At 47.0% G+C, this 25,948-nt stretch overlaps 9 protein-coding genes across 9 annotated transcripts; 7 read left to right on the forward strand and 2 right to left on the reverse strand.

Moving 5' to 3' along the window:
* The first annotated feature begins 665 nt into the window (after positions 1 to 665).
* V1513DRAFT_395292 (ATP10 protein-domain-containing protein) lies at positions 666 to 1,988 on the forward strand. The gene is made up of 2 exons (XM_066895361.1): positions 666 to 1,138; positions 1,185 to 1,988. The coding sequence occupies exons 1-2, from the start codon at positions 714 to 716 to the stop codon at positions 1,786 to 1,788; spliced, it is 1,029 nt and encodes a 342-aa protein (XP_066755693.1). The 5' UTR covers positions 666 to 713; the 3' UTR covers positions 1,789 to 1,988.
* On the forward strand, positions 1,989 to 3,101 carry V1513DRAFT_438574 (CWC16 protein). The gene is made up of 4 exons (XM_066897075.1): positions 1,989 to 2,034; positions 2,096 to 2,125; positions 2,181 to 2,253; positions 2,310 to 3,101. Exons 1-4 carry the CDS (start codon positions 2,028 to 2,030, stop codon positions 2,893 to 2,895), a joined length of 696 nt encoding a protein of 231 aa, XP_066755694.1. The 5' UTR covers positions 1,989 to 2,027; the 3' UTR covers positions 2,896 to 3,101.
* Positions 3,081 to 7,050, reverse strand: V1513DRAFT_374377 (ubiquitin carboxyl-terminal hydrolase-domain-containing protein; the record flags this gene model as incomplete). Its single annotated transcript, XM_066894850.1, has 12 exons — positions 3,081 to 3,408; positions 3,458 to 3,524; positions 3,582 to 4,000; positions 4,051 to 4,264; positions 4,319 to 5,274; positions 5,335 to 5,706; positions 5,763 to 6,155; positions 6,207 to 6,400; positions 6,453 to 6,582; positions 6,637 to 6,803; positions 6,862 to 6,960; positions 7,033 to 7,050. 12 exons carry the CDS (start codon positions 7,048 to 7,050, stop codon positions 3,081 to 3,083), a joined length of 3,357 nt encoding a protein of 1,118 aa, XP_066755695.1.
* A 740-nt stretch (positions 7,051 to 7,790) lies between these two features.
* On the forward strand, positions 7,791 to 10,935 carry V1513DRAFT_222354 (Bestrophin, RFP-TM, chloride channel-domain-containing protein). The gene is made up of 3 exons (XM_066894392.1): positions 7,791 to 8,119; positions 8,168 to 9,560; positions 9,612 to 10,935. Exons 2-3 carry the CDS (start codon positions 8,206 to 8,208, stop codon positions 10,846 to 10,848), a joined length of 2,592 nt encoding a protein of 863 aa, XP_066755696.1. The 5' UTR covers positions 7,791 to 8,119; positions 8,168 to 8,205; the 3' UTR covers positions 10,849 to 10,935.
* A 547-nt stretch (positions 10,936 to 11,482) lies between these two features.
* V1513DRAFT_456867 (Sodium/hydrogen exchanger family-domain-containing protein) lies at positions 11,483 to 14,092 on the forward strand (the record flags this gene model as incomplete). The annotated part of the gene is made up of 3 exons (XM_066899599.1): positions 11,483 to 11,572; positions 11,632 to 12,692; positions 12,745 to 14,092. The coding sequence occupies 3 exons, from the start codon at positions 11,483 to 11,485 to the stop codon at positions 14,090 to 14,092; spliced, it is 2,499 nt and encodes an 832-aa protein (XP_066755697.1).
* A 1,485-nt stretch (positions 14,093 to 15,577) lies between these two features.
* V1513DRAFT_477575 (uncharacterized protein) lies at positions 15,578 to 17,987 on the forward strand. Its single transcript, XM_066900246.1, has 3 exons — positions 15,578 to 16,180; positions 16,241 to 17,415; positions 17,698 to 17,987. The coding sequence occupies exons 1-3, from the start codon at positions 15,761 to 15,763 to the stop codon at positions 17,756 to 17,758; spliced, it is 1,656 nt and encodes a 551-aa protein (XP_066755698.1). The 5' UTR covers positions 15,578 to 15,760; the 3' UTR covers positions 17,759 to 17,987.
* Positions 17,988 to 18,021: 34 nt separating this feature from the next.
* Positions 18,022 to 19,543, forward strand: V1513DRAFT_395305 (DHS-like NAD/FAD-binding domain-containing protein). The gene is made up of 2 exons (XM_066895362.1): positions 18,022 to 18,821; positions 18,883 to 19,543. The coding sequence occupies exons 1-2, from the start codon at positions 18,278 to 18,280 to the stop codon at positions 19,434 to 19,436; spliced, it is 1,098 nt and encodes a 365-aa protein (XP_066755699.1). The 5' UTR covers positions 18,022 to 18,277; the 3' UTR covers positions 19,437 to 19,543.
* A 629-nt stretch (positions 19,544 to 20,172) lies between these two features.
* Positions 20,173 to 22,880, forward strand: V1513DRAFT_374688 (peptidase S8/S53 domain-containing protein; the record flags this gene model as incomplete). The annotated part of the gene is made up of 3 exons (XM_066894865.1): positions 20,173 to 20,767; positions 20,817 to 20,896; positions 20,949 to 22,880. The coding sequence occupies 3 exons, from the start codon at positions 20,173 to 20,175 to the stop codon at positions 22,878 to 22,880; spliced, it is 2,607 nt and encodes an 868-aa protein (XP_066755700.1).
* A 127-nt stretch (positions 22,881 to 23,007) lies between these two features.
* Positions 23,008 to 25,046, reverse strand: V1513DRAFT_222618 (uncharacterized protein). Its single transcript, XM_066894393.1, has 2 exons — positions 24,092 to 25,046; positions 23,008 to 24,040 (listed from the first exon to the last, which is right to left on the reverse strand). Exons 1-2 carry the CDS (start codon positions 24,815 to 24,817, stop codon positions 23,135 to 23,137), a joined length of 1,632 nt encoding a protein of 543 aa, XP_066755701.1. The 5' UTR covers positions 24,818 to 25,046; the 3' UTR covers positions 23,008 to 23,134.
* Between the last annotated feature and the right edge of the window lie 902 nt (positions 25,047 to 25,948).

Genomic DNA, 25,948 nt, shown 5'->3' on the forward strand with positions numbered 1-25,948 from the left:
TATCAATTATTGGATTTGGGTTTTCGTTTCGTTTTCATTTTTCGGTTCGAAGTTTGGTTTTATAAGGAATAAAAAAGAAGATCATCCGGTAAAAGTTTTTTGAGTTGTTAAATAAACAGTGGATTTTTTTTCATATCTATCACATCATATAGTACTATTTCTGCTTATCAGTCGGTTAATGTATTGCAATCAACATGTTTATAATGATAGAACGCAGGCAGCGCGTTCTCGGTGAGGATGTTTTACATTGCCTAATATTCTAATATTATGTGAATGTTTTTTAAGCTTGTGTGTGTGTTACCCCCGAAGTGATGCCGACTTTTCTTCTCATTCAGAGCTTGTTTATATTTTGTCAGTCTTGTATGTATGCACATTACCTCATCTATCTTGAGAAAACATTGCATTCGCGGAATGTTTGCATATACTTTTTTTGTTCGAATTAGCCTAGTCATGTTATATCGAAAGGACCAGTGGTAATAGTCATTGACAATAATCGTGACCAGGTCGGCATGTTCCGTGGTTAGTAGACATATTAAGTTGGATCAGTCTATTTATCTGCCGTATGGTTGGTACAATGTAGATATAGCCAAAGCACGTCTGGATAGGTTGAGAGTTGTTACCCGGGTCCAAGATACACTCGAGCGTCTTGTACCCAAAGTACATGTTCTGAACAATGGAAATTTCCCGTTCCTTCATTTAATCTGAATAGAACAATGTCACCGACACCCAGTAGTTCGGTGCTACTAGCATTGGTCCGACTCTCTGCCTCATATTCATCCAGACCAATATGCCAATTTCTTGCCTTTCGACACGAATGGAGCCGCAATTACTCCTCAAAGCATACTCCTCTACCTCCTGATGCCGAGCCCTCCTCTCCGGTCTCATCCGGAGCATCTAGTTCGTCGACTCAGCTTCCGAAGCCGACTCGAAAGCCGATCAATAATCCCGACGTGGCGGCAGCTCTCAATGCGCTGGCCTCGTCCAAGAAGGACAACAATGGAAACTACTTGGTTCGTCCGATCGGGATGCAGTCGCCGCCAAAACCAACAGATAATACAGGCATTGATAAGCGGACATTTGCTCAGAAACGGGCTGATTTTGTTGACTATGACAAGCATATTGAAAAACGGCGAGAATTGTGAGTCATTCGGTGTGGGCTCGTAGCTAGACTGACGAAATACTAGGGTCCGGGAGTTTACGAAGTCATATTTCTCAGAAATGCACCAGTATAAGAAGAATATGGGTAAAGAATGGATTGCGCCGAAAATGTTTTTTCGAGCAGATAAGGCATTGTATATGCCTAATTTCTATGGAACAACTTTGGCTTCCCGGAAAGCCACAGATACCACATCAGCTTTGAAGGGCCACCTTTCAATTGTTAAGATCTACTCTTCCGTATCTGGCGAACGGCAAGTTAATTCATATTGTGATTCCCCGGAGAAAGCACTGGCAGATGTCCCTGAGGAAGAAGGATATCAGATCGTCGATATTACGATCCCGGAGAGCTTTGTCAAGGCATGGATTTCCAAGTTCTTCCAGTATCGTACCAAGAACGCAGTTGGAAAGACACGACATAGCAAATTCTTTTATGCACAAAAGTTACCAGGACAACTTAACCTTGCTATCGGCGCTGCGAACCGGTATTGCGGATATGTCTATCTCGTCGACCGCGATTGTAAAGTGAGATGGGCCGCTGGCGGTTATGCCACAGAAGAGGAGAAGGATTCAATGCAGCGATGCCTGCATGGGCTTGTTGCCGAGGATCGGGCAAGAACAAACAAGAACTGAACGTCACTCTTAGACGATTGTAAATTTGTATATTAGCAGAATTTGGTACTCAAACAAAAGAAGCTTCCGGGGGCGTTGTAAGTATTGTGGCACAGCCACTCAAGCGCTTGGTGCTGTGCCACACGTCTAATTGTTAGAACGCCACAACTCTATGCTGCGCATGAATATTGTCGTAGTCTAGAATATACCTTCATGTCACTGTTCCTCACTCATCATCTCTAGCGATAAATACCAGTAACATGCAAGGTAAATGGAAAGAAGCTAACTGTGCTCTTGCGAATACTATCTAACATGTCGTGCTGTATAGGATACAACAAGTACTATCCTCCTGAGTACGGTAGGTATGCCATAACTATTCAGATCTGACTGTGAAGTATTAAGACAACGGCTAGATGGCAAATCGTCGCTGAATAAGCTGGCAGGCAAGCATTCGCTTGGAAACAGAGCCAGGAAATTAAATCAACAGTATGATCCATATCCGGAACTCCTTGTTTTCTGTCATAACTGACTGCGGTTGTTAGCATATTAATCGTCCGCTTCGAACTACCTTTTGACATCTGGTGCGAAAAATGCAACAACCATATAGCACAGGGCACCCGTTACAATGCCGAAAAGAAAAAAGTTGGCGCATATTACACTACCCCGATTTTCTCATTCCGCATGAAATGTCACCTATGTCCGAATTATCTTGAAATTCAAACAGATCCGCAGAAGACGGAATATAAAGTCACGTCTGGAGCACGCCGAAAAATTACAGAATTCGATGGAGATAAAATTGGTGCGATTAAAGTAGACGCTATGCTTCATGCTAGCAACCAGGTGGATGACGCTGATAGTAGGGATCCGTTTGCAGGGGTGGAGAAGTCGCTTGAAAAGACGAAACAGATGCGTGCATCGCATCAGCGAATAACGGAGTTATATCAGCATACTAATCAGCGGTGGGCAGACCCGTATGAAAAGAATCAAATACTGCGGAGACTATTCAGGAATGAGAGGAAGATCAAGGACGCAAAGCTTTCCGCCAATGATTCGATGGAGTGGAGGATTGCGAAAGTGGCGCAACACAAGAAGAGGCATGCGAACGGACCTACAAGTGATAATCGATAAAGCATTATAACAAGCGAGTCTATCGGATAGGAAATATTGACGGCTGGTGTTTAGGGATTTTATGGTTTGGCGCACATGCTTGCTTCTGTATAATATCAATCTGCTATGGTACAATTAAAAGGCACTGTCACATATCCGTTCAGAATGAGCTCCTCATTACGAAAACTAAACAGGTATATCTAACATTACAATTCCACCAATTGTGAAATCACCTTCTTATCTTCTGCATTCATCCCGGGCACCTCCTTTGTCAATGTGGCTTGTGTATTTGTAATCGAGGTACTCGTCATGGTATCCGACGCTGAAACCGGTGGCCTGAAGTTTACGACACGGCCTTCGTTATAAATCTCGTTTAAGACATTCTCGAACGCAGATGGACCCCCTTGCTCGTTGATTTCGAGATATTTATTGTACAGGAACAAAGCGGTTTTTGCATCCTCGATCGAATCGTGCGTCTCGGTTTGAATGTTCTCGTTCAAAAGGTACCATGCCAGGAAGCGTAAAGAAAGTTTCCTAAATAACATCAATATATAACCATCATCCTAAATGGAAGTTCACATACCGTTGCCGCGATTTGATATAGTACAAGTCGACGGTGTCAATTACTTGATCCTTCGGAACTTGGATATCTGTATGTCACACTTAGCAATTTCGGCTCCACTATGATTTAAACTACCGAAACCTACTTATTGTTCGGAAATCGTTTGCCAATCCGTGTCCAACAAAGACACAACCCAGATTAAGCAGTAGCCACAGTTTCTTGTAAGCAACTTTTAAGGGCACCAGCGATTTCTTGGACTTCAGAGGATCAAGATCGCCAATCTCAATTCCAGAAAATTCGGTCAAGTAGTCGACAATATTATCCTTCGTGGTAATATAATCGTCGATAAACGCGACTCCAGCCTTCGGACCGTCACCCCTGACGACAGATACTCGTGCTAAACTGAGTCGACTGGGTCTGATCAGATGCCTTGTACCGTCACTTCGGATCTCAGTTTCTTCCTGTTGCAGCGCAACGAATTCGGCGTCAATGGCGACAAGCGTTCCAGCTTGTGGTGCTTCTTGCTTGGTGAGACGCGAGTATTCGAATCGCAAGCTTTCATCACTAAATTGAGATTAATAACAAAATGTAATTGCAATAGATATTGCACCTACAAGTTGATTGCAGCTTCCCTATATAGCAATGATGTATCCATCTCATCCCTCCACTGGGTACTATACTCGGCGCAAGAGGACCGGCAACTCTGGTATATCAGCGACGTCGGGGTCTTCCATACATATTCGAACTTCAATGCTTCTGACGCAGGAAATTGCCGGACTGAGAAGTCATTGAACAAATACCAATGTTTCGATCCATCTTCGTGGGGAACTATGGTACAAATTCAGATTCCAGGGACAAATATCTGGTCAGGGTGCAACTTACTTCGGATCAATGATACCATATGATTATCGGCCGGGCCAAAATTAACCTCGACGACCATCCCAGCAAGCTCGTAAATCTCGGAGCCGCTACCTTCGAGCGGAGATAATGTGCTCTCAGGAACTTGCTTGATCATCAATCCGTCTTTTCCAATGTCCGCTTGGAATTTCAATGGCAAGAAATTCTTCTGATTCCAAAGTTGTCGCGATGCCGGTGTATTGATTGCGGCATTCAACACCAGTACAGGAGCCAGCGACTGAACACGTTTCGTTGTTGTCAGCATCTGGTAGCGGCGGCATTTTTCGCCACACCATCCTCTCGTATGGGTCTTGGACTCCAAGCTTTGTCGCAAAATGTTGCAAAAGGACGTAGAGTTACCTTTGTTATCAGACCCATTCGCGGTACCTCGTCCGCTAGAACTGTCATGTAATTTTGGATACAGTAAGTCAGTAACATAAGTTGTTGCCCGCCTATGAGTCTCGCTGTTGCAATTTCCACAGCAAACGGTAGTGACAGTGGTCACTCCGGCAACTTTGTCTAACTGAGTAACAAAATTATTATTGATCAACTCCGATGATTCAATCTCCTTGCTCCTGTTTTCCTGGCCTATCCGCTCCATCAAGAATCGATTGAATGATTGAAGCATCGCACCCAGCGGAAGCTGTTTATTGGTAGAGGCCTCATCCTCAAGTAAACCTAGGGCTGATGCTTGTGGTATAGAGTTTAGCGTACGCGCAAAGTTATACGCTCGACAGTGTTGACCTTCTGCCTTTGATAACATATCGAATAAGAAGCCAAGTTCGCACAGTAGACAGCTTTCGGATCGACAAGAACCAGAGACATGCTTCAGCGCAAAATTGTAGACCAGAGGAGTGAACCGATATAATTGCAATAATGCATTTGTGTACGAATTTTGCAAATGAGTCTCTAGACCAGCGTAAGCCGTGCGGTTGTAAAATCTGTCAAAATTTAGTTGGACTCTCCTGTCGATTTCTTGCCAATGACCTCAGGAAACTTACCCGAAGTCGAAGTCCTCAACACCAAATTTACTATACTTAATTTCAACCTTCTTGAATGACTCAACAGGATCTGTGGTTGCCTCCATAGTCCGGGATGTTCCAACTTGAGTCAAGATTTTGTCCTGCTCACTTCTGAACATCGGCGTCTTGGACTCGGCCTTGCTGTAATTGCTGTATGGCAACGAGTCGGTCACATATCGTCGATGCCGCTTTGGAAAGGGAGCGTAGCCAACGAAGTCGACCATTTTCATGGTTGCAAGGATTTCGGGATCGATTGGCTCAGGAGGGCGGGCGACGTTGAAAACCATATCGGGAGGCCATGCAGAAAGAAGCTTTTCCCTGTAATAAGGCATCCCAACTGTACTCAATGGACTGTATTCTGTTAACAATGTCTATAGACTCTACCGCGGAATTAAATCAGCTCTTACACGTCATCTGTAACATTGATACTTGGGCCGGTATCCATAATAGGATCATTCCATTCTATTTGCCTACCAAATTCTGTGAATTGAGATGATTCAGATGTACCCCATATCTGAACCGATCCTGTGTTTCCGGCAAGCGCAAAATAATCCCCAGATGTCGAAAACTCAAGACCAGTGACATAGTTGATGTTGGCCTGGTAGAGGTACGCATGCGCTGGATTATAGAAATCGAGCATCTGAAGTTGTCCAGTGACTGATGAAACTAGACAGGTCGTAGACATTTTCGGATGCATTCGCACATATGCTGCGCCTGCTGGAAATGGTACTGGCGATTGTGGACGGAAAGTTCGAAGGTCATAAATGTTAAGTAGCGGGTCAAGAAGGTACGAAGTCCCTCTGTGTCATTGTGTTAGTCCTGGCAAATGATACAGTCCTATAGTTACATACCTATGCGTTTGACCGCAAGTGAGAAGAACATTGTCGTGCGTGTCAAGATCTGCCAAACCACCGGAATGAGCGGGAATTTTGCGAACTATCTGCAGGGAGACCGGGTCAATCAAGACCACTTCCCCTCTAGTACTTCCCCCGCAAATGAGTCGCCCACCGCGTCTCAAAACCGTAAATCCATCGTCAGACGGGACCTAACGGCAATGATTAGCATAAGATCAAATCAATTTCAAAAGGCTCGGAGACTTCGTTGACTATGCTGCCTCGATCGACATTGACTCTGAACATTCCGGGGCTTTGTCCAGCGACGACAACCTCGGAAGTTCCGCGAGAACTATAGCTCATACAAGTAAGATCCTTCATTTTCGTCTCGTCCCTATCCACTTTCACTTTTAGCGCAATTCCCATTCATTGCTCCCGTGCTACTCACTTCAGATTGAAACGCAAGTTCCCTCTCCGTTGTGTCATTCTTAGAGCGTCGGAATCAAGTGACAAAACTCCTCTATCGTTCAAAAGAATCTGTTGAACAGGTGACTTATGGCCCACATAACTGGTGTACTTCCGCAGCGACGACCCGGCAAATGATGCTATACGTCCCTGGGAATTTATCCCGTCAGACACACTCGGCTGTTCATTTGTATGCAAAATTACTGACATTTAAATCACCGGTCCATAAGAGTTCCTGACTGGTGTCAAACGTAACCGCCGAGATGGCAGTCGCAAAACCGAACGGTTGTGCAGCGACTTGGTATATCTGACAATCCGTTACATTAGTCGGATCCTAGATGCCAGTAGCCAACCTCCTCCCGAACCGGAAATCACGTACCTCCTGCCATCCTTCCATTATATAGTGTTAAATTATCGATGGAACTACTAGTGTTGTGGGAAGTAGCGCATATCCAAGGTTTGCAGATGATTGGAGGCGAGGATGGCTTTCTATATTAGTGCCTTTGATCAGCTCCAAACGCGTAAGGCCAAAAAAATCCAACAAAGTTTGTTATGGCAGTGGATATATTATTCGGGTAATTGTAGTGCTCAAAAAGATATTGGATGTGGCTGTATATTGGTTTCGAATAAGGCTGCCAGCCCAGAACTGCCTTTGTCGACGTTGTCGACGTCGGCGAAGTCGATTGATTGCTCCCAACCTGCGGGGGAGACGGCATCTTACGAGAACAATGACTATTGCATTGCGAACACTTGCTTAATATTCGCTTAATTATTTATTTACCTATTTTATATTGTAGCTGTAATTCTTGGTAGTATAGTTGTCGAGGACCGCAGAAGTATCTGCATAACTGAACCATATGACAGCCAACCACCGCGCTTCCTGTCCTTTGGTGATTATTCGTCATAGACTGCTCCTAGCAAAAAACTCAACAAAAACTCGCAAAACCCGCAAAAATGCGAAATTAAGCAGAGCATTGAGGAATCTTTTGACCCCATAAGGGGCTTCCAATCCACGAGGGACTTGCACTCACAGAAGCATTGCTGCTTCTATACACGCGGGGCTAGAGCTCTCACGGTCAGGGACACGCGCGGGAATTGTTTTGGCGGTTATGTGGAACCGCCCGCAGAACCCTGCCAAGATTCTTCGCATGGCCCTGCCCTAATGAAATACACATTCCACCTAGATTCCGGCCCCCTGGCAAACTTGGTCCTAATAAGCAGAAGTTCACGAGTCTGAATTGCGATATAGTGCTGCTGATACAAAGGACGGCAATAACTTGTCGCTTGCGGCTTGCAGAAATCACAATTCGGCCCTTCCCCACAACCTGCTGACAACAATACAAACGTACACCGGCATTCGTCACCACACTATTGCTGTGCACAAGGCAACCTATTACGAGACAGAAATATACGACGCTCCATTGTAAGTGGCTTATGGCCCTCATTATTCTACGGAATCTAATAAAGTGCGTCAATAATAGTTTAACAGAAAACTGGAACTGATTTCGTATCAGTCTTGAGGTTCCTGGTGCCTGTACGCACATTCGGCGCAATGGACACGCACAGGCTATTCCGCACGCATACAACCAGCACGTTAAATTCAGATATCAGTAGTGCCGGATTTTTTGCAGAGAGGGGTTCACAACCTGTAACTATTGAAGACAGTCCGTCAAGTACTCAACCCCGTTGGAGATCACCAACAGACGCAGACGGGGCGAAGACGCAGCATGATGATGGATCGTTTCCGACTTTTGGCCACAAGAAAGGTAGTCGCAGTCGCAGCCGCTCTCGGCGACACGCCAAAGTGGATCACATGCCAGACAGAAGTGCATCTCATCGCCAGAGCCCTATGTCTGATTTCGCTAATGAAGCTCACAATGAAATCACCAAAAAGAGGTTTCCTACTTTCCGGACAAAACTGCTGGAGTGGGAGATTGATCAGTTCCTTAATGCTAAGGTTCACGATGACCCGTTTGCTCGCTCGGTACTTCCTTATGCTCTCCGTTTTCGAGGCTCGATCTTCTGGAAACTGTTTCCACAAATATTGATTGTCGGATCATGGGGAAGCTTAATCGTTTGCATCTCGCAGCTTAAGACGAATCTCGGTGTCTCAACAGTTTTGATTACCGTGCTTGGTTTTGTTACGGGTTTGGCACTGTCTTTCCGTGTCAACACGGCATATGAGAGATACAATGAAGGACGCAAATACTGGGCACAGCTAACAATGACTATTCGCAATTTTTCTCGTTATATATGGTTCCAAATTCCATTACGCAAGGGCCACGAAAAATCCGATCTTTTGATGAAGGTCACGTGTTTGAAACTGCTGGTTGGTTTTGCTATCGCTCTCAAGCACCATCTTCGTGAAGAACTGGGTACGGACTACGATGACTTGAAACCATTCGTGGCGTATCTTCCGACTTATGCGCGCAAGAGGGCAGAGTTGGCCGCTGTGGAGGTAAAAAGAAAACAAGCTGAGAAAGAAAATCTGGATGCAGAGTTTGAACGATTGCAGGCCATCGAGGAGACATTGCGATCGGTAACTGCGGGAAATCCATTGTTGTCGACAGAGCCTAGTCCTTTGGCTCGTAGCAGCACGCCCAATGGTGGACGTCCTCCATTGAACCGAATGGGAACCATGCAGCGAGCTGTGCTGGCATCGAATGACATCAAATCTAAGATTGTGAATCAGTGGTTTCCGATTAATCCCAAGCTATCAGAGTATTTGCTTGATCGGGAAGATAGAATTTCACGCGCTACTGTCATGCACGGCAATCTGCCGCTGGAGATTCTTCAATTTCTGGCGTATTATTGTCGACAGATGCAACTTGACCAAAAAATCTTGACCCCATCTGAGATCTCATTTTTCTTCACTCAGACAAATACATTGACCGATATTCTTACAGGGTACATCTGATCTCAACTCGAATATTTTGGTATTTGCTAACTCAGTCACAGCACGGAACGAATTCTTCGGACACCGCTACCATTGGCGTATAACATTCTTTGCAACCAGCTTGCGTGGATTTTCGTGCTCATGCTGCCCTTCCAGCTAGTCTCCACGCTTAATTGGGTCGCCATTCCGGCAACCATAATCGCCGGCTACGTTATTCTCGGTCTTGCCGCAATTGGTCTTGAAATCGAGAATCCGTTCGGATTCGACCCGAATGATCTCGATCTCAACCGGTATTGCCAAACTATCAGTGTCGAAGTTTCAATGGTCATGTCGTATGTGCCGTATGCCGATTCCAGCGCTTGGATGCACGACAGTTTGAATAAACCCCTGGCACCAGTTTACAATGGAGATTTTGACAAGTGCGAGAAAGATTTGGAGTTGGAGGATATGTTTAGGATTTTGCAACAGACAGTCGAAGATCCATCTAAACGGTGGCATACTAACGTCCATAAGTCCCAATCAAATCGTAGGAAGAGTATGGAAGCGAAGGACGACGAAAAAGCAGAAAACTTCGATTCTATTGGTACCCTTGTTGGCGAGAAAGTAGTAGATCAGAAGAAGCGGCCGCATAGAAATTCTGTCTCGTCATCGCTGAGGAGTGGAGTATCTGCACAGTCTGACTCGAATTCTCCGGTGACTAGTCCGATATTGGATAGCAATGTCATATCGTCTGCAGTTATGGGTAGATCTCGCAGGCCAACATACGAGAGACGGCAACAAAGCATCATTCTCGAGGACGAGGAAGAAGAGAATGAAATTGCCTCGCGGATGACTGTGAGCAAGGCTTCGGAAAGCGATAGCAATAGTCGCGAGAGAAAGTCAGAAGATGGGTCCGATGAAGGTAGTGAAGATAGTGAAAATGAAGACTTGTTGGAAAGAGCACAGAAACATCTTCCGCGGCTCGCTCTCACGGTTTCGCAGTTGTCCGGATTACCGCCAGACGTCATTCCAGATGAGAGGATAGTATCTCCATCTGTAAATTCAAAATCCTCATACAAATTCTCACCTCCAATTTCCGCATCTAGTGTGATCAGCGATGGGTCAGTGGTAAGTCGCAATATGGAGGAGAACAATAATAGTCTGATGCCCGAGCAAATCGCATATTCTGAGTTGACATTGTCAGGCGAGAATCTAGGCCAAGTAGCCGACAACAGCATGAAGCCAAAGTCGTACGACATGAACAACGAAGAAGACGCGAAGGAGATTTACGAATCCTTGAATTCTGCGAAGCTTTTGTAATGACTACCACGGGTCGTCGGCGCCGGCTCCGCAAAATTAAAATTGTTTTGTTTTTCTGTTTTATTTAGATGATTTATGTTTGGCATGATTCGGTAGGCGCTGGTAAGATGGGATTTTGAATTTGATTGTAGCATTGGAGGTTCATTCATTTATTTGGACTAGAGTGCATCCGGGTCAAGTAGCACATTGTATATATCTGATCATTGCTGTAATAGATTGGTCATACAGAATAGTGTGCAGTAGGCGTTCTAAATATGTTTCGCAGCCTTTTGTTGCCACAAAAAAAAGATATCGCGTGCATTGGGCAGTTCGGAAATATCAGAAATTAAAGCCTGGTAAGTTAACGTTAATTATAATAATATGTGTTTCATGCTACGTTACGACCTGCCACTAGTTGTGACCATATCTTGAACTTAAAACACTAAAGTTAGAAAGGGGCGAAGCTCCCTTGTATGGTTAGAGAGGGTTGAGGATGCCCCACAATAAATGAATGAATGATGCTGCATCAGTTGACAGCAAAGATCGCAATTTAAGCCGCGTCCACATCCACACCAACTCACTGACTACTCGTGATTCCGGCCTGCCAGTTGAACTAGTCGACCATTTTTTTTAGAGCCCAGACGAAGGGAACAAAATGACTACGTCGAATCAGGCCGGTGTGTTTGGCGGTTTAAATCCTACTGTGTACAATCCGTCAAATCCACTTCCTTTGTTCATTATTCAGGTATGTACGTCGGTCGTATGTGTAGAAGTATCGGTGCTAAATTCGATGGATAATAATAGCTGGTTATTATTGTGGTAATATGTCGACTTTTACATTATCCGCTTTCTCTTCTACGCCAGCCTCGTGTGATCGCGGAAGTCATCGGTGGTGTGCTGCTGGGTCCCTCGGTTATGGGTCATATCCCGAACTTCAACAGCACAATCTTTCCACCGGCCTCGATGCCAATGATTACTCTGGTTGCAAACTTTGGACTGGTGTTTTTCCTGTTTTTGGTCGGTCTTGAGGTCGATATATCTCTGGTTCTCAACAATTTGCGCACTGCAGGCAGCGTGGCCCTTGCCGGCATGGCGCTGCCGTTCGGGCTCGGGGTTGCGGTGTCGTATGGCTTGTATCACACCTATCACGTCGCGGAAAATATGATCGATCCGGTGTCGTTTGGTCTGTATGCGCTGTTTATTGGTGTCGCGATGGCTATCACGGCGTTCCCTGTACTGGCGAGAATCTTGACTGAATTGAAATTATTGTCGACGAATGTCGGCACGGTCGTCCTCTCCGCTGGTGTGTCAAACGATATCGTGGGATGGGTGCTCCTCGCGTTAACTGTCGCCCTTGTGAATGCATCCAGTGGCATCGTTGCCCTGTGGGTCGTCCTCGTCTCATGCGGCTGGATTCTCTTTCTGTTGTTTATTGTTAAGCCGATATTCAGATACGTTGCTCGCCGGTCTGGCAGCCTCGACACTGGTCCAACACAGTTCATGATGATCTTAACGTTCATTGTCGTCCTCGTTTCTGCGTTCTTCACGTCGATAATCGGTGTGCACCCAATTTTCGGCGGATTCCTCGCTGGTATAGTTGTCCCACACGATAGAGTGTTTGCGGTCGGTGTGACAGAGAAGATCGAGGATATCATTTCGCTGTTGTTCCTGCCACTGTATTTCGCATTGTCGGGACTCCAGACGAATTTGGGTTTGCTGGATAACGGCACTACGTGGGCATACACTATTGCGATTATTGTAATTGCTATGGCTACAAAGGTTACCGGTGGCACGCTTGCCGCGAAGGTCAACGGGCTATTGTGGAGAGAATCACTTACAGTTGGTACTCTGATGTCGTGCAAAGGGTACGTTGTTTTTGTTATTCATTTTTCGTGGCCGGGCTAAAGGTAGATATAGATTGGTTGAGTTGATTGTGCTTAATGTTGGTCTCCAGGCAGGCATTTTAAGCCAGCGTGTGTTTACGATGTTTGTGGTCATGGCACTTGTTTGTACATTCTTGACCACTCCTTTGACAACACTACTTTACCCTCCCTGGTATCAGAAGAAAGTCGCACTCTGGCGGCGCGGCGATATTAACTGGAACGATCCATTCGTTGATGTGCCGAATGTGCCCCATCGCGCCGACACCAGACGACCGTCTTCGGAGACGGTTCGCGAGGACGCTGCTCCGCGTGCACCACTCAAGGTCCTCGTGATGCTCACTCGTCTTGAATCGATTGCCGGAATCACGGTATTCTTGAGATTGCTAATGCCCAATACGCGCTACACATCGAGTGAGCAGGCGCAGGCAATCCATCCTAGTCGCCGAAGTGACTCTGAGAAGGTAGATTCGATGAGTATAGCACATCAGTCAGACGCGGTGATGATTCATGGTCTTAAACTTGAGGAATTGACGGACCGTACCTCGGCGTTGATGCGCGCGACTAGTATTGAGGATGAGGATAGCCCACTTTCGTTGCGTAAGGACCCGATCCTACAATCATTTGTTTCGGTCGGCAAGTTCTGGGACCGTAGCCGAATCACCGGTGCGAAGGCAATTATTCCAGACCACGAATTCGCGGAGTATACTGCTAGCAAAGCTGCTGATTTGAATAGCGACATGGTGGTTGTGCCGTGGACTGTGACAAATGCGGCTGACAACGACTTCCTTACGTCAAAGATGGTCCGCATTGTCAAAGGTCTGTACGAGTCTGTGACATGCGATATAGTGGTAGCGCTTGATCGCGGGTTTGAGGACGCTGCTGTCGAACACGTGAACGAAGGAAATAATGCAGCGAACTGGATGTTTGCTCGTGGTGGACGCGGAGAGCGGCACCATATCTTATTCCCTTTTTTTGGCACCAAGGACGATTTAGAGGCACTCAAGTTTTTGAAAGAACGGGTTTTTGGCAACAAGGACGTCACGGCGACGATTGTGCATGGGTCCATTGACACAGACTCGCACGATAGGTTACTTAGTTTTAGTAGTGCGTACTCGGAGCGAATTGTGTTGGAGAGCATTGACTCAGATGTGACGGATGTGAGTCAGTACTTACTTGCGAAAGCCAAACAGGAAATCCGGTCGTCGTCTGATTTTATTGTGTTGGGCCACGAGCCAATAGGCGGTGCGTGGACTCAGTCGAGCTCTTCCTCGTCTTTGCCGGTTGTGGTAGAGAGTACACCGTTGAATGTGCTGGGCGACTTGGCGGATCGGCTTGTGGCCGGCGGAGTTTTGGGAAGTATTATTGTTTATCGGGCAAAGTGAGTTCTGCAATTATATGTCTGGTTTTGTGGTTAGTACACTTGACTTTATTAAACGGAATGAATGCATCGTAATCTTTGATCATTCGTAATTTTGCTTTTACCGCTTATGTGGTCAGCGATATGTACAGTTACAGAAACGATCGACATTGTGTCAGGTCCGGCTGCCTCAGTGAAGGAGCGGATTTTCCGGGATGAGCAGCCGCAGCTTATGATTTATACAGTATGTGTGCATTGGGCGATCGGAAAAATGCGCTGGCGTCAAACACTTTGTATCGAGGATGTCCGATGACGTAGAGAGTCTATTTTATGATGTCAGAGAGGTATTTATGATATTTATCAAACAGACCATTATACTGCAACATATCCATCCAGCAACAAGCCAAAAACAAACATGACTATATTAATGGCTGCTAATATATATACATCAATTCAAAGACCGATGCCCCGGATCATCAGGGCCAAAGGGACGAAAGTGTAAGTGGCCGATATGGGTAAGGTAGATTGGATAGTGCAGTTTCGTGTCGATCCCTAGTCGATCTGATGTTAGGACAGTGAGTACTGGAGGCATGATGAAGGTCTCAATGCGGCCTAGCGATGTCGAGCCAACACAAGATGGTGTTGTCGAGTATGTCTTTTACCTGCGCTGGTGCGGCGACTGTCTTGTTTGGTTTGTTTGCGTATTGAATTTTGCGCTACTCGTCGTCGTCTACTATGGTCCTTTCATGTCATCAACGCAGCACTTATGAAATAATAGGGCAAACTACTGCAAGTAAGTAAGCAGGGCCGTTTTATTTTCATGATTACCGCCGCCCCAGCAATGTGCAAGCAGCCTAAAACTAGTTGCAAACGTTCTTGCTAAGTTGTCTCCGCCATCAACGGAGGCCTGCAAAGAGCAAAGAATATGATGATGAAATCGGAGCTGCCGGTATGCTGAAGTGGGCTAGACGGACCCGTGGTGATGATGCAAAATGTGCCTGCCCAAATTAGCGAGATCAATAATCCAAACTTTAATTACGCATCGAGTAAGCAACATAAAAATTCGCGATAAGTGGGCCGATTACAACAGAAAGTCACTGCTCTTTGTTTTTTAGTCCATCACATTTGCCTAATGATTGTCAATACTAAATATCCTGAGCGCTCTTTCCTATGCACGGTTGCGGTGTCAAGTGCGCGCAGTTGCGAACCAGTTAGTCAGCAAGCAGGATGAGTAAGTTGGCACATGTCGAGTCCGATGCAGATAAGGTGCGAAATGCTCGACAATATCGACCGACACAATACGACACGCGGAGAATTGTGATTCCATGACGTCGGCAAACATGGCCATGATAGGAGGTGGCGCCTTTACTATGCCCAATCCGGCAAGACCCGGTTTGGGTACCGTCTTTTGTGCGGCTTGCTTGTGTACCAAGTTGTACTGCGGTTAGGGCTGAACGGCAGTCGACCCTGTTGCTCTCGCTAGTCTCGCACTTCAGCTCTCCGTGATATACGCTAACAGTTGTCCTTGACATTCGGGCTCCCCCAGTCCTAGTCGTGTCCTGCCAGCTTCTTAATCTCTCCGTCGTCACAATAGTTGCTTAAGCGCCCACAGCCTTTCTGTCTGCGCTCTCGTCTTCCGAACATGGTGTACTGCGTCCTGCTGTGAACGGCGTATTCGACGTCTTTATTATCGATGAGCTGCTACTCTACTTCGCGGCTCGCCATTCCAACCACTGACTCGCGGTCCAACACGTTCATGGCATCCGCTGTCTCAATTCAAAGTTCGCAGTTTGTGATGTGCCCCTCCGGTAGCTCCTACGATGTCAATGTTTCGTCCTCGTTCTCGTCACCTTCTGCGACAGAATCACCTTCTCCTTCGTCATATCCCTTCAGCGACAACTTGAACCCATTAACGTCGTCGTCCTCGTCCGTCATCACTAAAGCGCCTCTAAATACTTCAAAGCCCGACGACCGATCTGAGAGGTTTCGGCTCTCGACACTGCCGACGGAGATTTTAAACAGCATTTTCGACTACGTAGTCACCGACCGGCACGATGTTCATAGAGAAAAGCTTTTACCTCTGGGCCGGACATGTTCCAAACTGTGCAGCGATGTCGGTTTTCCTTGGTCTCGACAGTTATGTTGCTAATGCTGACTTCCTCGCTCTGTTTAGGTTAACCGATATCTGTACGCAAACATCGGTCTCCACTCTATCCGTCAGTTTAATAAGTTAGTTTCGACCCTCCTTACGTCGTCGTTAACTCTAGCGCCACTGGTCCAGTCATTTTCGTACAGGGCACCTGGCGAATTCACCCCACGAGCCGCCACGGGGTATCTGCCGAGCGACTTGACTCCGATACTGACCCACCTGCCGACAATCCTGCACATATGTCCCAATATCGAGTCTCTTTCTCTCGAAAATATGAACGACATCAGTCTCAAGGACTGGCAGCATCTATTCCCGGCGTCCGCTGCCTCTATGCGGCGGATCCAGAAGTTCTCGTGGTCATATTATGCTGGCTGGCGTCGCGGCAGCAACTTCTCTCACGTCTGGTTCCCAGTCCTAGCCCGGTTTACCAATCTGCGGCAAATCCGGCTATCCAGTTGCGTTATCGGCCCGGAGGCGATGAGCAACGTCCCGTCTGACTCATTCGTGAACGTCGACGTATTGTATCTTGAGAATATTTGCTGGTCAATGCAGGACATGGAAATTTTTACGCGGCTCTTACGGAATGTGGAGTACCTCGATCTTAAAACTATTAAAGTCTTTCCTGCTCCGACAACATCGTATCATCCACTACCGCTCATGTTCAAGAAGCTCAAGACGCTGATTATGGATTGTCCTAGTCGGATACTTTCCACCGACCACCATATCTGCTCGTTTCTCGCCCCGTCACTGCGGACCTCGTTGCAAGTTCTGTCCGTCTCGGGAGGATGTTCTCTGTGTCCGGCGTTTTTCAAGAATCTTAGGATCGACAGTATTAATGTTCATTTGACTCAGCTGCGTCTATGCAACGGCTTCGAATCCATGCGCGAGTTAAACGACGTCGTGGTCAATTGCGTTAAGAGCAACCAACAGACCAAACGTGTGATAATCGAAGCACCAAGCTTAGCCGTCGTCGACAAGCACGATGTCAATTACGGCGCTGTATCCGACATTGGACGCCAAGGCCAGTGGGTCCTCGTCGATGTCGATTACTGCGAGCAGAAACAGGAAAGGCGTCAGAATATCAGGAAATTCGAGGATAAACTGGAGAGTTCGCATTCAGAACATGCATATAATACACGGCATCAGATATTGGGGATTGATGATGCTCGGCTGAAAAAACTCGAATCTGCATACCGAGAGTGCGTGAGGCTTTCGTCGCAGTCTTAATTATTACTTAATCATTGTGGCATGTTATGCAAAATCTGACAAAGACTATTTTCTTTTCAAAAGTTATGGGAGATAATTCACGGCGCATATAAATCTTTTCTTTTTTAATATGGGATGTCGTGCCATAGGAGTTATAAGTTAATTTGGTCTGTAATTTCTGGTCATACAGTGCACTTTTTTATTTGTTGCATTTACCTTTTGTACGAATACGAGTGTGATTCCGTATAACGTTTCTGTTATATATCTGTATTTAGTCGGTTGATTGCCTGGTTTGGTTATTTGGAGCTGTGTTTGCTGATAGATATATTAGAATGACTAATATACTTTTTTGTGTACATACAATTAGAGGCGGCGGTGATGAGAAGTGGTGACATGTCGGGTTCCAGAGTGAAAGAGGTGATTGATGCATTTGGCGTATTATTTTGACTTATGTAGTCATGTGTGCCTACATAGGCGGAAGAGGATAGTGAAATTATGGCGGGCGATAATTTGAACATTATTAGCTGAAGTGTTGTTAGTTAGCGGAAATACAAATAACTTAGTCGTCATTTCAATAATAAAGCATATTCTATAATTGGCCGCACGATGAGATGCCTGTTTCGGGTCAAATGCACTTTTGACTTTCAACAACGTGCTAGGAACCTCATCTCGTTGCGATTAATTTGTTAGCCTATTCACAACGAACCATCTTGTGAGTCGCCGGTATTTATCCGAACATAGAATTACTCCTTTTTTTACGTTTGACTTATTTGCAATTGTGTTCATCAACATTACAACTAGAAACTTCGTCGATCTGCATCTTCCCCGACTTCTCCACCGGCATCCATCCTCACAATGGCCAAGTTCAAATTTCCAACCACGTCGGGCCCGCCAGACCTCTCGACAATGGCAACATATCTGACCTCCGGTGCTGTCCGAAACGTCGTCGTCATGGTCGGCGCCGGCATCTCCACGGCTGCCGGCATCCCGGACTTCCGGTCTCCCAAAACCGGGTTGTATCACAACTTATCCAGACTGAACTTGCCGTACGCCGAAGCTGTTTTTGATATCGATTACTTTAGAAAACGACCGGAGGCGTTCTATACGCTTGCGCACGAGCTCTATCCTGGAAAATTCCGACCGACAATGTTTCATTCGTTTGTCAAGCTTCTGGAGGAACGGGGCGTGCTGAGGCGGGTGTACACCCAGAATATAGACACGCTGGAACGAATTGCGGGAGTGTCGGACGATAAAATTGTGGAGGCACATGGCTCATTTGCGGAGAACCATTGCATTGATTGCGGGAAAGATATGAACAAAGAAGACTTGCAAGTGAGGATGAAGAAGAATGAGATCCCGACGTGTAAGAGTTGTGGTGGGCTCGTTAAGCCTGATATTGGTATGCCTTTTTTTTTAGCCAACGGCTATGTTGTGCCTTTTACTAATTTTATGTTTTTAAGTGTTTTTTGGAGAAGCCCTCCCCGCTCGGTTCTTCAAGCTCACGACAAGCGACCTGCAAGCCGCCGACCTCATCATTGTGGCCGGCACTAGTCTACAAGTACATCCGTTCGCGAGTTTGCCGTCGCAAGTCTCTTGTCCCCGGATCCTCTTCAATCTCGAGAGTGTAGGGGATTTTGGGCGGCGCAAGACCGATGTCGTGGTTCTAGGCGCCTGTGACGAGGGCGCGCGCGAGTTGGCGGAAAAATGTGGGTGGGGAAAGCAGCTGGATGGATTGTGGCGCAAAACCGCGATTGTTAAGAGCATCGAGGAGGAGGAAGTTGAAGGGGCTAAGACGCAGAAGGAGGTGTTAGATAGTATCAATAGAGCAGCCGAAAAGGATGCGAAGAGCGCGGACGAAAAAGAGGAGGTTACGAGTGAGGATGCCGATGCTGACAATGCCGCGGACGAAACTTTTGTTACGGCGACGGAGGGCGTAGAAGTCGAAGAGATTACTGTTGCTATAGAAGAGTTAGAGATCACGGCGGAGAAGGAGGAGGCGCAGGGAAGATTGTAGACTATAATGCGGTTTAGAATATGGCGTCCTGTGGTGAATAATTGTTATATATATGGCTGAATTTTGTACATGGATACATATCGCTAATTAAGAGTATTTGCTTTGAACATCTATTTATGCCCAAAATGCATCAGGCAAGATGCAACTCGGATTGAAATAATCAATCATCTTTTTACCCGTCTTCGGGCCCCTGAAATTTCCACGCTAAACTAGAACTCATTTGTGATAAATGCAGACAGTTAGTGACTAAAATGGCTAAGCATCGCTGGCACAAGAATGGCCACGCGGCGTGCCTGGACTTGGTTTTCTAGTGGGAAGCTACACCAGAGGTATGCAGAGCTTTTTGAAACGAGTCCTTGTCTGTACCGCGGAACGAACGTTCACATTTTCACTCGGAGGACTAGTCGCGGTTTAAAGAAATTGTCTCCCTTATAGTGTCTCTTGACACCAACAGCATATTGCAGAGACTTTCCTGCCGGACAGGATTAACAAATCCAGTAGCGTCGCAGAGTATATTTTGGATTGCTGTTCGTACTCGAGCATTGATTTCCCATCCCCGCAAGCTGCTATCACTTGATCGTCTCGGCAGCAATACTACGGCTCGGAGATCTGAATTAGGATATATCACCCGACATATTCGGATGGTAATAACTGCGACGCACAGCACGATCTGCTCCAGTTCGGAGAAACGCTGGACCGGCGCAGGATCCTTGCTCGATAGCAGTGCACACACACAATGGCATCACTATCATCAATAAGAAGCGCACCAATGCTATTACTAACATTCACGCTCTCAGTACTCTCAGTACTGCCACAATTAGCTGCCGGTGCATCGACACGCGACATCCTGTTAGATCCACGATCACACGCTTTGCCACGGGATTACTCAAGCAGGGACTACTACGCCGTCGAGTTCGATTGGAATTCCAGTGACCTAAAGCACAGCGACTGCGATTTACTGTGCCAAATCGATGAATTTGCGCGCGAGATGGGCCTGCGGTTCGAGGAACCGTTGGGCAGTTTAGAAAATCATTATCTTTTCTCTGGCACCCATGCCGGCGGCGACAACAGCAATGCTGATGACCATGTCACGATCAAGTTGAGAGCGCGAGGCGGCGGTGCACAACCGATTCGGTATTTTGAGAAAATGAAGAAGAAGAGGCTATACAAACGCGGAGTATCCGATCCACCGATAGATTCGTCTCTGCTGCCATTGAAGGAAGTCGAAAAAGCGCTAGGGATTCAGGATCCGGAGTTTGAAAAGCAGTGGCACTTGATGAATCCGTTGCAGCCTGGACATGATGTTAATGTTACTGGTGTTTGGCTTCAGAGTATGTTACAGTATCTGGCAGTGTCTGGTCGGTGCTAATTTTGATCAAGATATCACTGGTGAAGGAGTTGTTACCGCCATCGTCGACGACGGATTGGATTTTGAAAGTGACGATTTGCGTGATAATTTTGTACGTCTGGTAGTATGACGAGGGGCTTTTTGTAATATGCTAACGACCGCAGTTCGAAAAAGGATCATTCGATTTTAACGATCATCACCCATTACCTAAACCACTCTTATCGGACGACAAACATGGGACCCGCTGCGCCGGCGAAATCGCTGCTGTCAAAAACGACGTTTGCGGTCTCGGTGTGGCGTACAACTCCAAAGTTGCCGGTATCAGAATCCTGTCAAAAGAAATTACAGACGCGGATGAGGCTATCGCGCTGAATTATCAAATGCAGGACAATCATATTTATTCCTGCAGCTGGGGCCCACCTGATGACGGCAAGTCTATGGAGGCGCCGGGGCTTTTGATTAAACGAGCGTTGATTAATGGAGTGCAGAACGGCAGGAATGGATTGGGCAGTCTTTTTGTCTTTGCGTCCGGCAACGGCGCCATGAATGGCGATAATTGTAATTTCGACGGGTACACAAATAGTATATACTCAATCACTGTTGGGGCGTTGGATCGGAAGGGCCTGCATCCATATTACGCTGAGGACTGCTCTGCGCAGCTCGTGGTCACTTACTCATCCGGCAGCGGCGACAACATCCACACTACCGATGTTGGCAAACGGGCATGCACTGATGCGCACGGTGGTACATCTGCTGCAGCACCGTTGGCGGCCGGTATTTTTTCTTTGGTGCTGTCTATTCGGCCTGACCTTTCGTGGCGTGACATGCAGTACCTCGCGCTCCAGACCGCAGTGAAAGTTGATAACCCCGATGGTCTGTGGCAATTAACCGCCAACGGTAAGGACTTCTCCCACCGATACGGCTACGGAAAATTGGATACGTTCGCGATCGTGGAAGCAGCAAAGACATATCAAAAGGTCAAGCCCCAGGCCTGGTTCGACACGCACGTCGCGGCTGTGCACAAAGAAATCCCGTTCGGAAAGGACGGCTGCAGCTCGTATATTACGATCGACCAGAATGACCTCCACAACGCTAATCTGGAGAAACTCGAGCACGTGCAGGTCACTGTTAACATCCGGCACCAGCGTCGGGGTGATTTGTCTGTGAAACTTACGAGTCCGTTTGGTGTGGTTTCGATGTTGGCGTCGACGCGGCGTAATGACAATTCGAACGAGGGCATGGTTAATTGGACTTTTATGAGCGTTGCGCATTGGGGTGAGAGCGGGGTCGGTACCTGGACTTTGACTGTTTACGATGATGAGACGCCGGAGCTCAAGGGTTCGTTTGAGGACTGGACGATGCGGATCTGGGGTGAGGCTATTGATTCTGCCCGCGCCAAACCGTTCCCGATCCCGAATTTACCTGGTCAATCTACCTCGAGCTCAACGGCCGAGAGCACTCCTACGCCTATGCCTTCTACATCCTCGTCGACAACGATGGATAGTACTACGTCCGAGCCGCAGCCTGCCACGTCAACCACAACGTCCGCGCCACTGTCAACAACAACAGATAGCTACGGCTATGAAGACGATGACAATGAAAACGACAACAATAGCGTGTCGCACGACTCGCCGTATTTCAGCTGGTTCCCAACATTTGGCATGTCAACTGATAAAGTCGTCTGGATCTATGGAGCCGCCCTTCTGATTATCGGTTTCGTCGCGTTGATGGTCGTATATCTCTGCGTCCAGCGTCGTAAGAATGCGGGATATCGGCGGAGTGCAGGCGATAACAATGGATATGAATTCCAGATTTTGCGAAGCAGGAATGATTTAGAAGCCGGTGGCGACGGCAACGGGGCTAATCGACCGGGTAGGAGGAAAGCAAGGGACTTGTATGATGCGTTTGAGAATATTGACGAGGACGACGCGTTTGCGGTTGATGACTTGTTGTCGGACGCCGAGAACGATCGGTCTGATGACGACGAGCGCGGTTCAGTTGCTGCTGGCGCTGCAGCCGGGAGGAAGAGCGGTGGGAAGTCAGAGACTGAGGAAGATAAAGAGCGGTTGTTGGATGGTCAGGGAAGTAGTTCTTGACTGGTGTAGAGTAGGTAACTCAGTATGTTTGTAAATATGAATAGAATGTGTGTTATAGCATTTGGATAAAATGTATGATGGAAATATCGGCAAATATATTAGACAAGGTACATCAAAGTCAAGAACGCCCATATATTAGCAATAGCCTAAAAATGGTACAAATACTAAAAAAAATGAACAAGTACTCCTATGCGACCAGTAATATCGCTGTAACACCTTAAAATCAACTTCCAAAACGCCGGAGTGGCAATCTCTCAAAACGAGATAAGCAATGCATTCAAATTATGCATACCAAACAACTCCCTGCGCACAGCCTGTCTAACGTTCTCGTCCATCTGTCGCTGCACCATAATTTCCGGTGTGTCCTCCCCAATTTCCTCCTCGGTGTCCAAACCGTCGTCGTCGTCGTCCGGTCTGCCGATTTCCAAGACCTTGAGTTTTCCATCGACGAGGACAGCGGCCGTGCGATTCGTGATGGGAAGAATACATGTGATCATTATCGACTCGCCTAACGTGCCTCCAGTGTCGTTGCCTATGAGTTCGCGGTAATAAGTCCCGTCCCTCGACGCGTCAAAGCACCGTATCGCCCCGTCCGCCGAGCCAGCGAGAATGAGTTCTGATGTCCATGACGGCTGGCAGAGAGAGAGCAGCGATGACCGAGACGCAGTGTATCTGTTCACCCAGCGGATTGCCGAGTGAGCGTTGCAATCCGTCGACTGCGAAAAGATGTTGCCGTAGAACTCGAGTGTGCCGCGGCCATTGTATTCACCTGCTGCAACTATACCGCGGTTTTTGGGCAGGGCGCTCATGGCGCAGAGAGAGTGGGCACCTGAGTACGCGCTGTTGAGAATAGCCGGGAAATTGCGACCGTCGTACGTTAGGACCGATGGAAATCGGCCAGCAACGGAGACAGTATTAGGAGAGAAACTAGACGCCAGAATGCAGAGTGGGTAACCTGGGACCGCCACCGGTTGAAGTCTGTCGCAAGTGGGCACAGATGTCGAGCGGACTGAACTCATTGGAAGACGGGAGTCGAGGTAATGAAGACAGCCCTGGGTTGCGACGTAAACCGACTGAGGGACGTCACTAGGATTTGGGCTGATAGTTGAAATAGTCTTGTCAAATACGGTCTGAGATATTTTCTGGAGGGTGTTAGAGTCCTGCATATCATTAGCGGGTACCTATGGTATACCTAAACAAAGAATCCATACCCATTCCTGAAGAACATTATCTGCCGAGATCCAAATTCGCTGACCAAGCTTATCAACCTTCACTTCACTAATCGATACCCCATCAAGTTCAGTATTCCGTGTTTGTGCAAAACTAGTGCCGCGGATGGTATCCCGAACATCCCAAATCCTGACCGTACAATCATCGGCAGTGCCAATCACCATCCCCACACTAGCATCTAATACATCCATACTATAAATATTAAAGCACTCATTAACAGGATTTACAGGCTGGACAGTCTGCGTATGGCTGTATGCCTGCTTACTCTTGGATCCGAGGATAAACCGCTTCTCATTTTGGGCTACCGTATGGTCGTAAGTGCAATGTTCCGAGATGCAACCAGATTCAGCATATTCCTCAGCATACTCGACTATCGCCGTCTGCGACTTGCGTAACGCCCGAATTCGAAACGGCGCGTTCAGAAATGCGTACCGCGTAATGTAATCTTCGCTCTCTTCGAATCCCGATCCAGCTGTCAACCGTTGCCAAATACTGGCCGACGAAGCAATGACATTTATGTATCGCGACACCAGAAACAAGCAGTGCAAGTCACGCGGTTGTAGAAACTTGAATATCAACGTCAAAATCTCGGATGGCAGGGTCGTCAGGCTCGGTGGCGTGCCCATAGCCGGAGGTGACAGGGCGGTTGGTCTTGGACTGAAGCTTACGCTGCGCTGACGAATTAATGGTTGGGCAGCTAATTCCATTATGAGATAACGTCGACACCACTTTCGCGCTCACTGTACTTGTTGGATGAAGAATGCACCATTGAGTGATGTTTTGTGTGGGACTTGGAGGACGTTTGATATTGGGCCGGGCTTGTTCGTGGACTCTGGTTGGGAGAAACACCAGCTTGCCCGCGGCATGATAGCAATCGCTAAACCTTAAAATGCCTATCGACGCAATTCTCGTACTAGTTATTCGTTCACAAAGGGATCGAGCAATTAGTGAGGAAAGAAGAAGAAGACGTACATAATATATGAAATATGATTATTTGATACTAAGGTGTAGAATTGATTGAATAAGCCTTAGAACCTTTGAGATTCTAGTAATCTTGCCGTTACATCTAGATGCTTTATAGAGTGCGAAATCGCGGGCCTCGGTTTGATCAAATGCCATCGCATGGCAATCATAGAAACGAAAGATCGACGAACGATCGAAAAAATTAGGCAGACTCGGCTGCGGCGGTATGCTCAGTAGTAGAGGGAAAAAGGGAGAGTTGACGACGTACTACGAGAGCGAATAAGGGAAATGTATGATCGACAAATGCAAACGGAAGCGGCCAAGCGGACCTGGGCCACGAACATATTGCAATCCGGCGCCAACCGGCGCCAACTGTCTCAAATTCAATTGCGTAACCAAAATTTTTCGCGTCTCTCTAATCAAGTCTTCCAGATTATGCTGCAAAACTTAAACGCTATTTAGGCGGCGACTGACGTTCCATGCATATTCTGGGTATAGTCGCGCTTTTTTGTTAGAAGCATGGATGGAAGTTACATTGCGGCTGCACGGCTCAATTTTACAGAAGTAGTCGTGAATTTCGGTACAGAGGGCGAATGGATTGCCCGGGTGGCTTGACTGCTACCATATCATACTGAGGTATTTGACTTCTAGAGTTGGATACACTACTTGGTCAATAATGATACTAACACAGAGTAGTGGACCACTGACTGTGCAAGACAGATTGCAGGTGCTTGTTATCAGCGCAATTGCGAAGAAACTGCAAAAACGTTATTCCGGTGGAGAATCACACTAAGCCGAAAGTGAATTAGCACCGCGCTAATATCTGTTCGAGAATCCTTGCGGAACAGGATAGAATTGACGCTAACCCTGGATAG

Source organism: Lipomyces chichibuensis (assembly GCF_038497645.1).
Source record: "Lipomyces chichibuensis strain CBS 12929 unplaced genomic scaffold V1513scaffold_4, whole genome shotgun sequence".
Lineage (NCBI taxonomy): Eukaryota > Fungi > Ascomycota > Lipomycetes > Lipomycetales > Lipomycetaceae > Lipomyces > Lipomyces chichibuensis.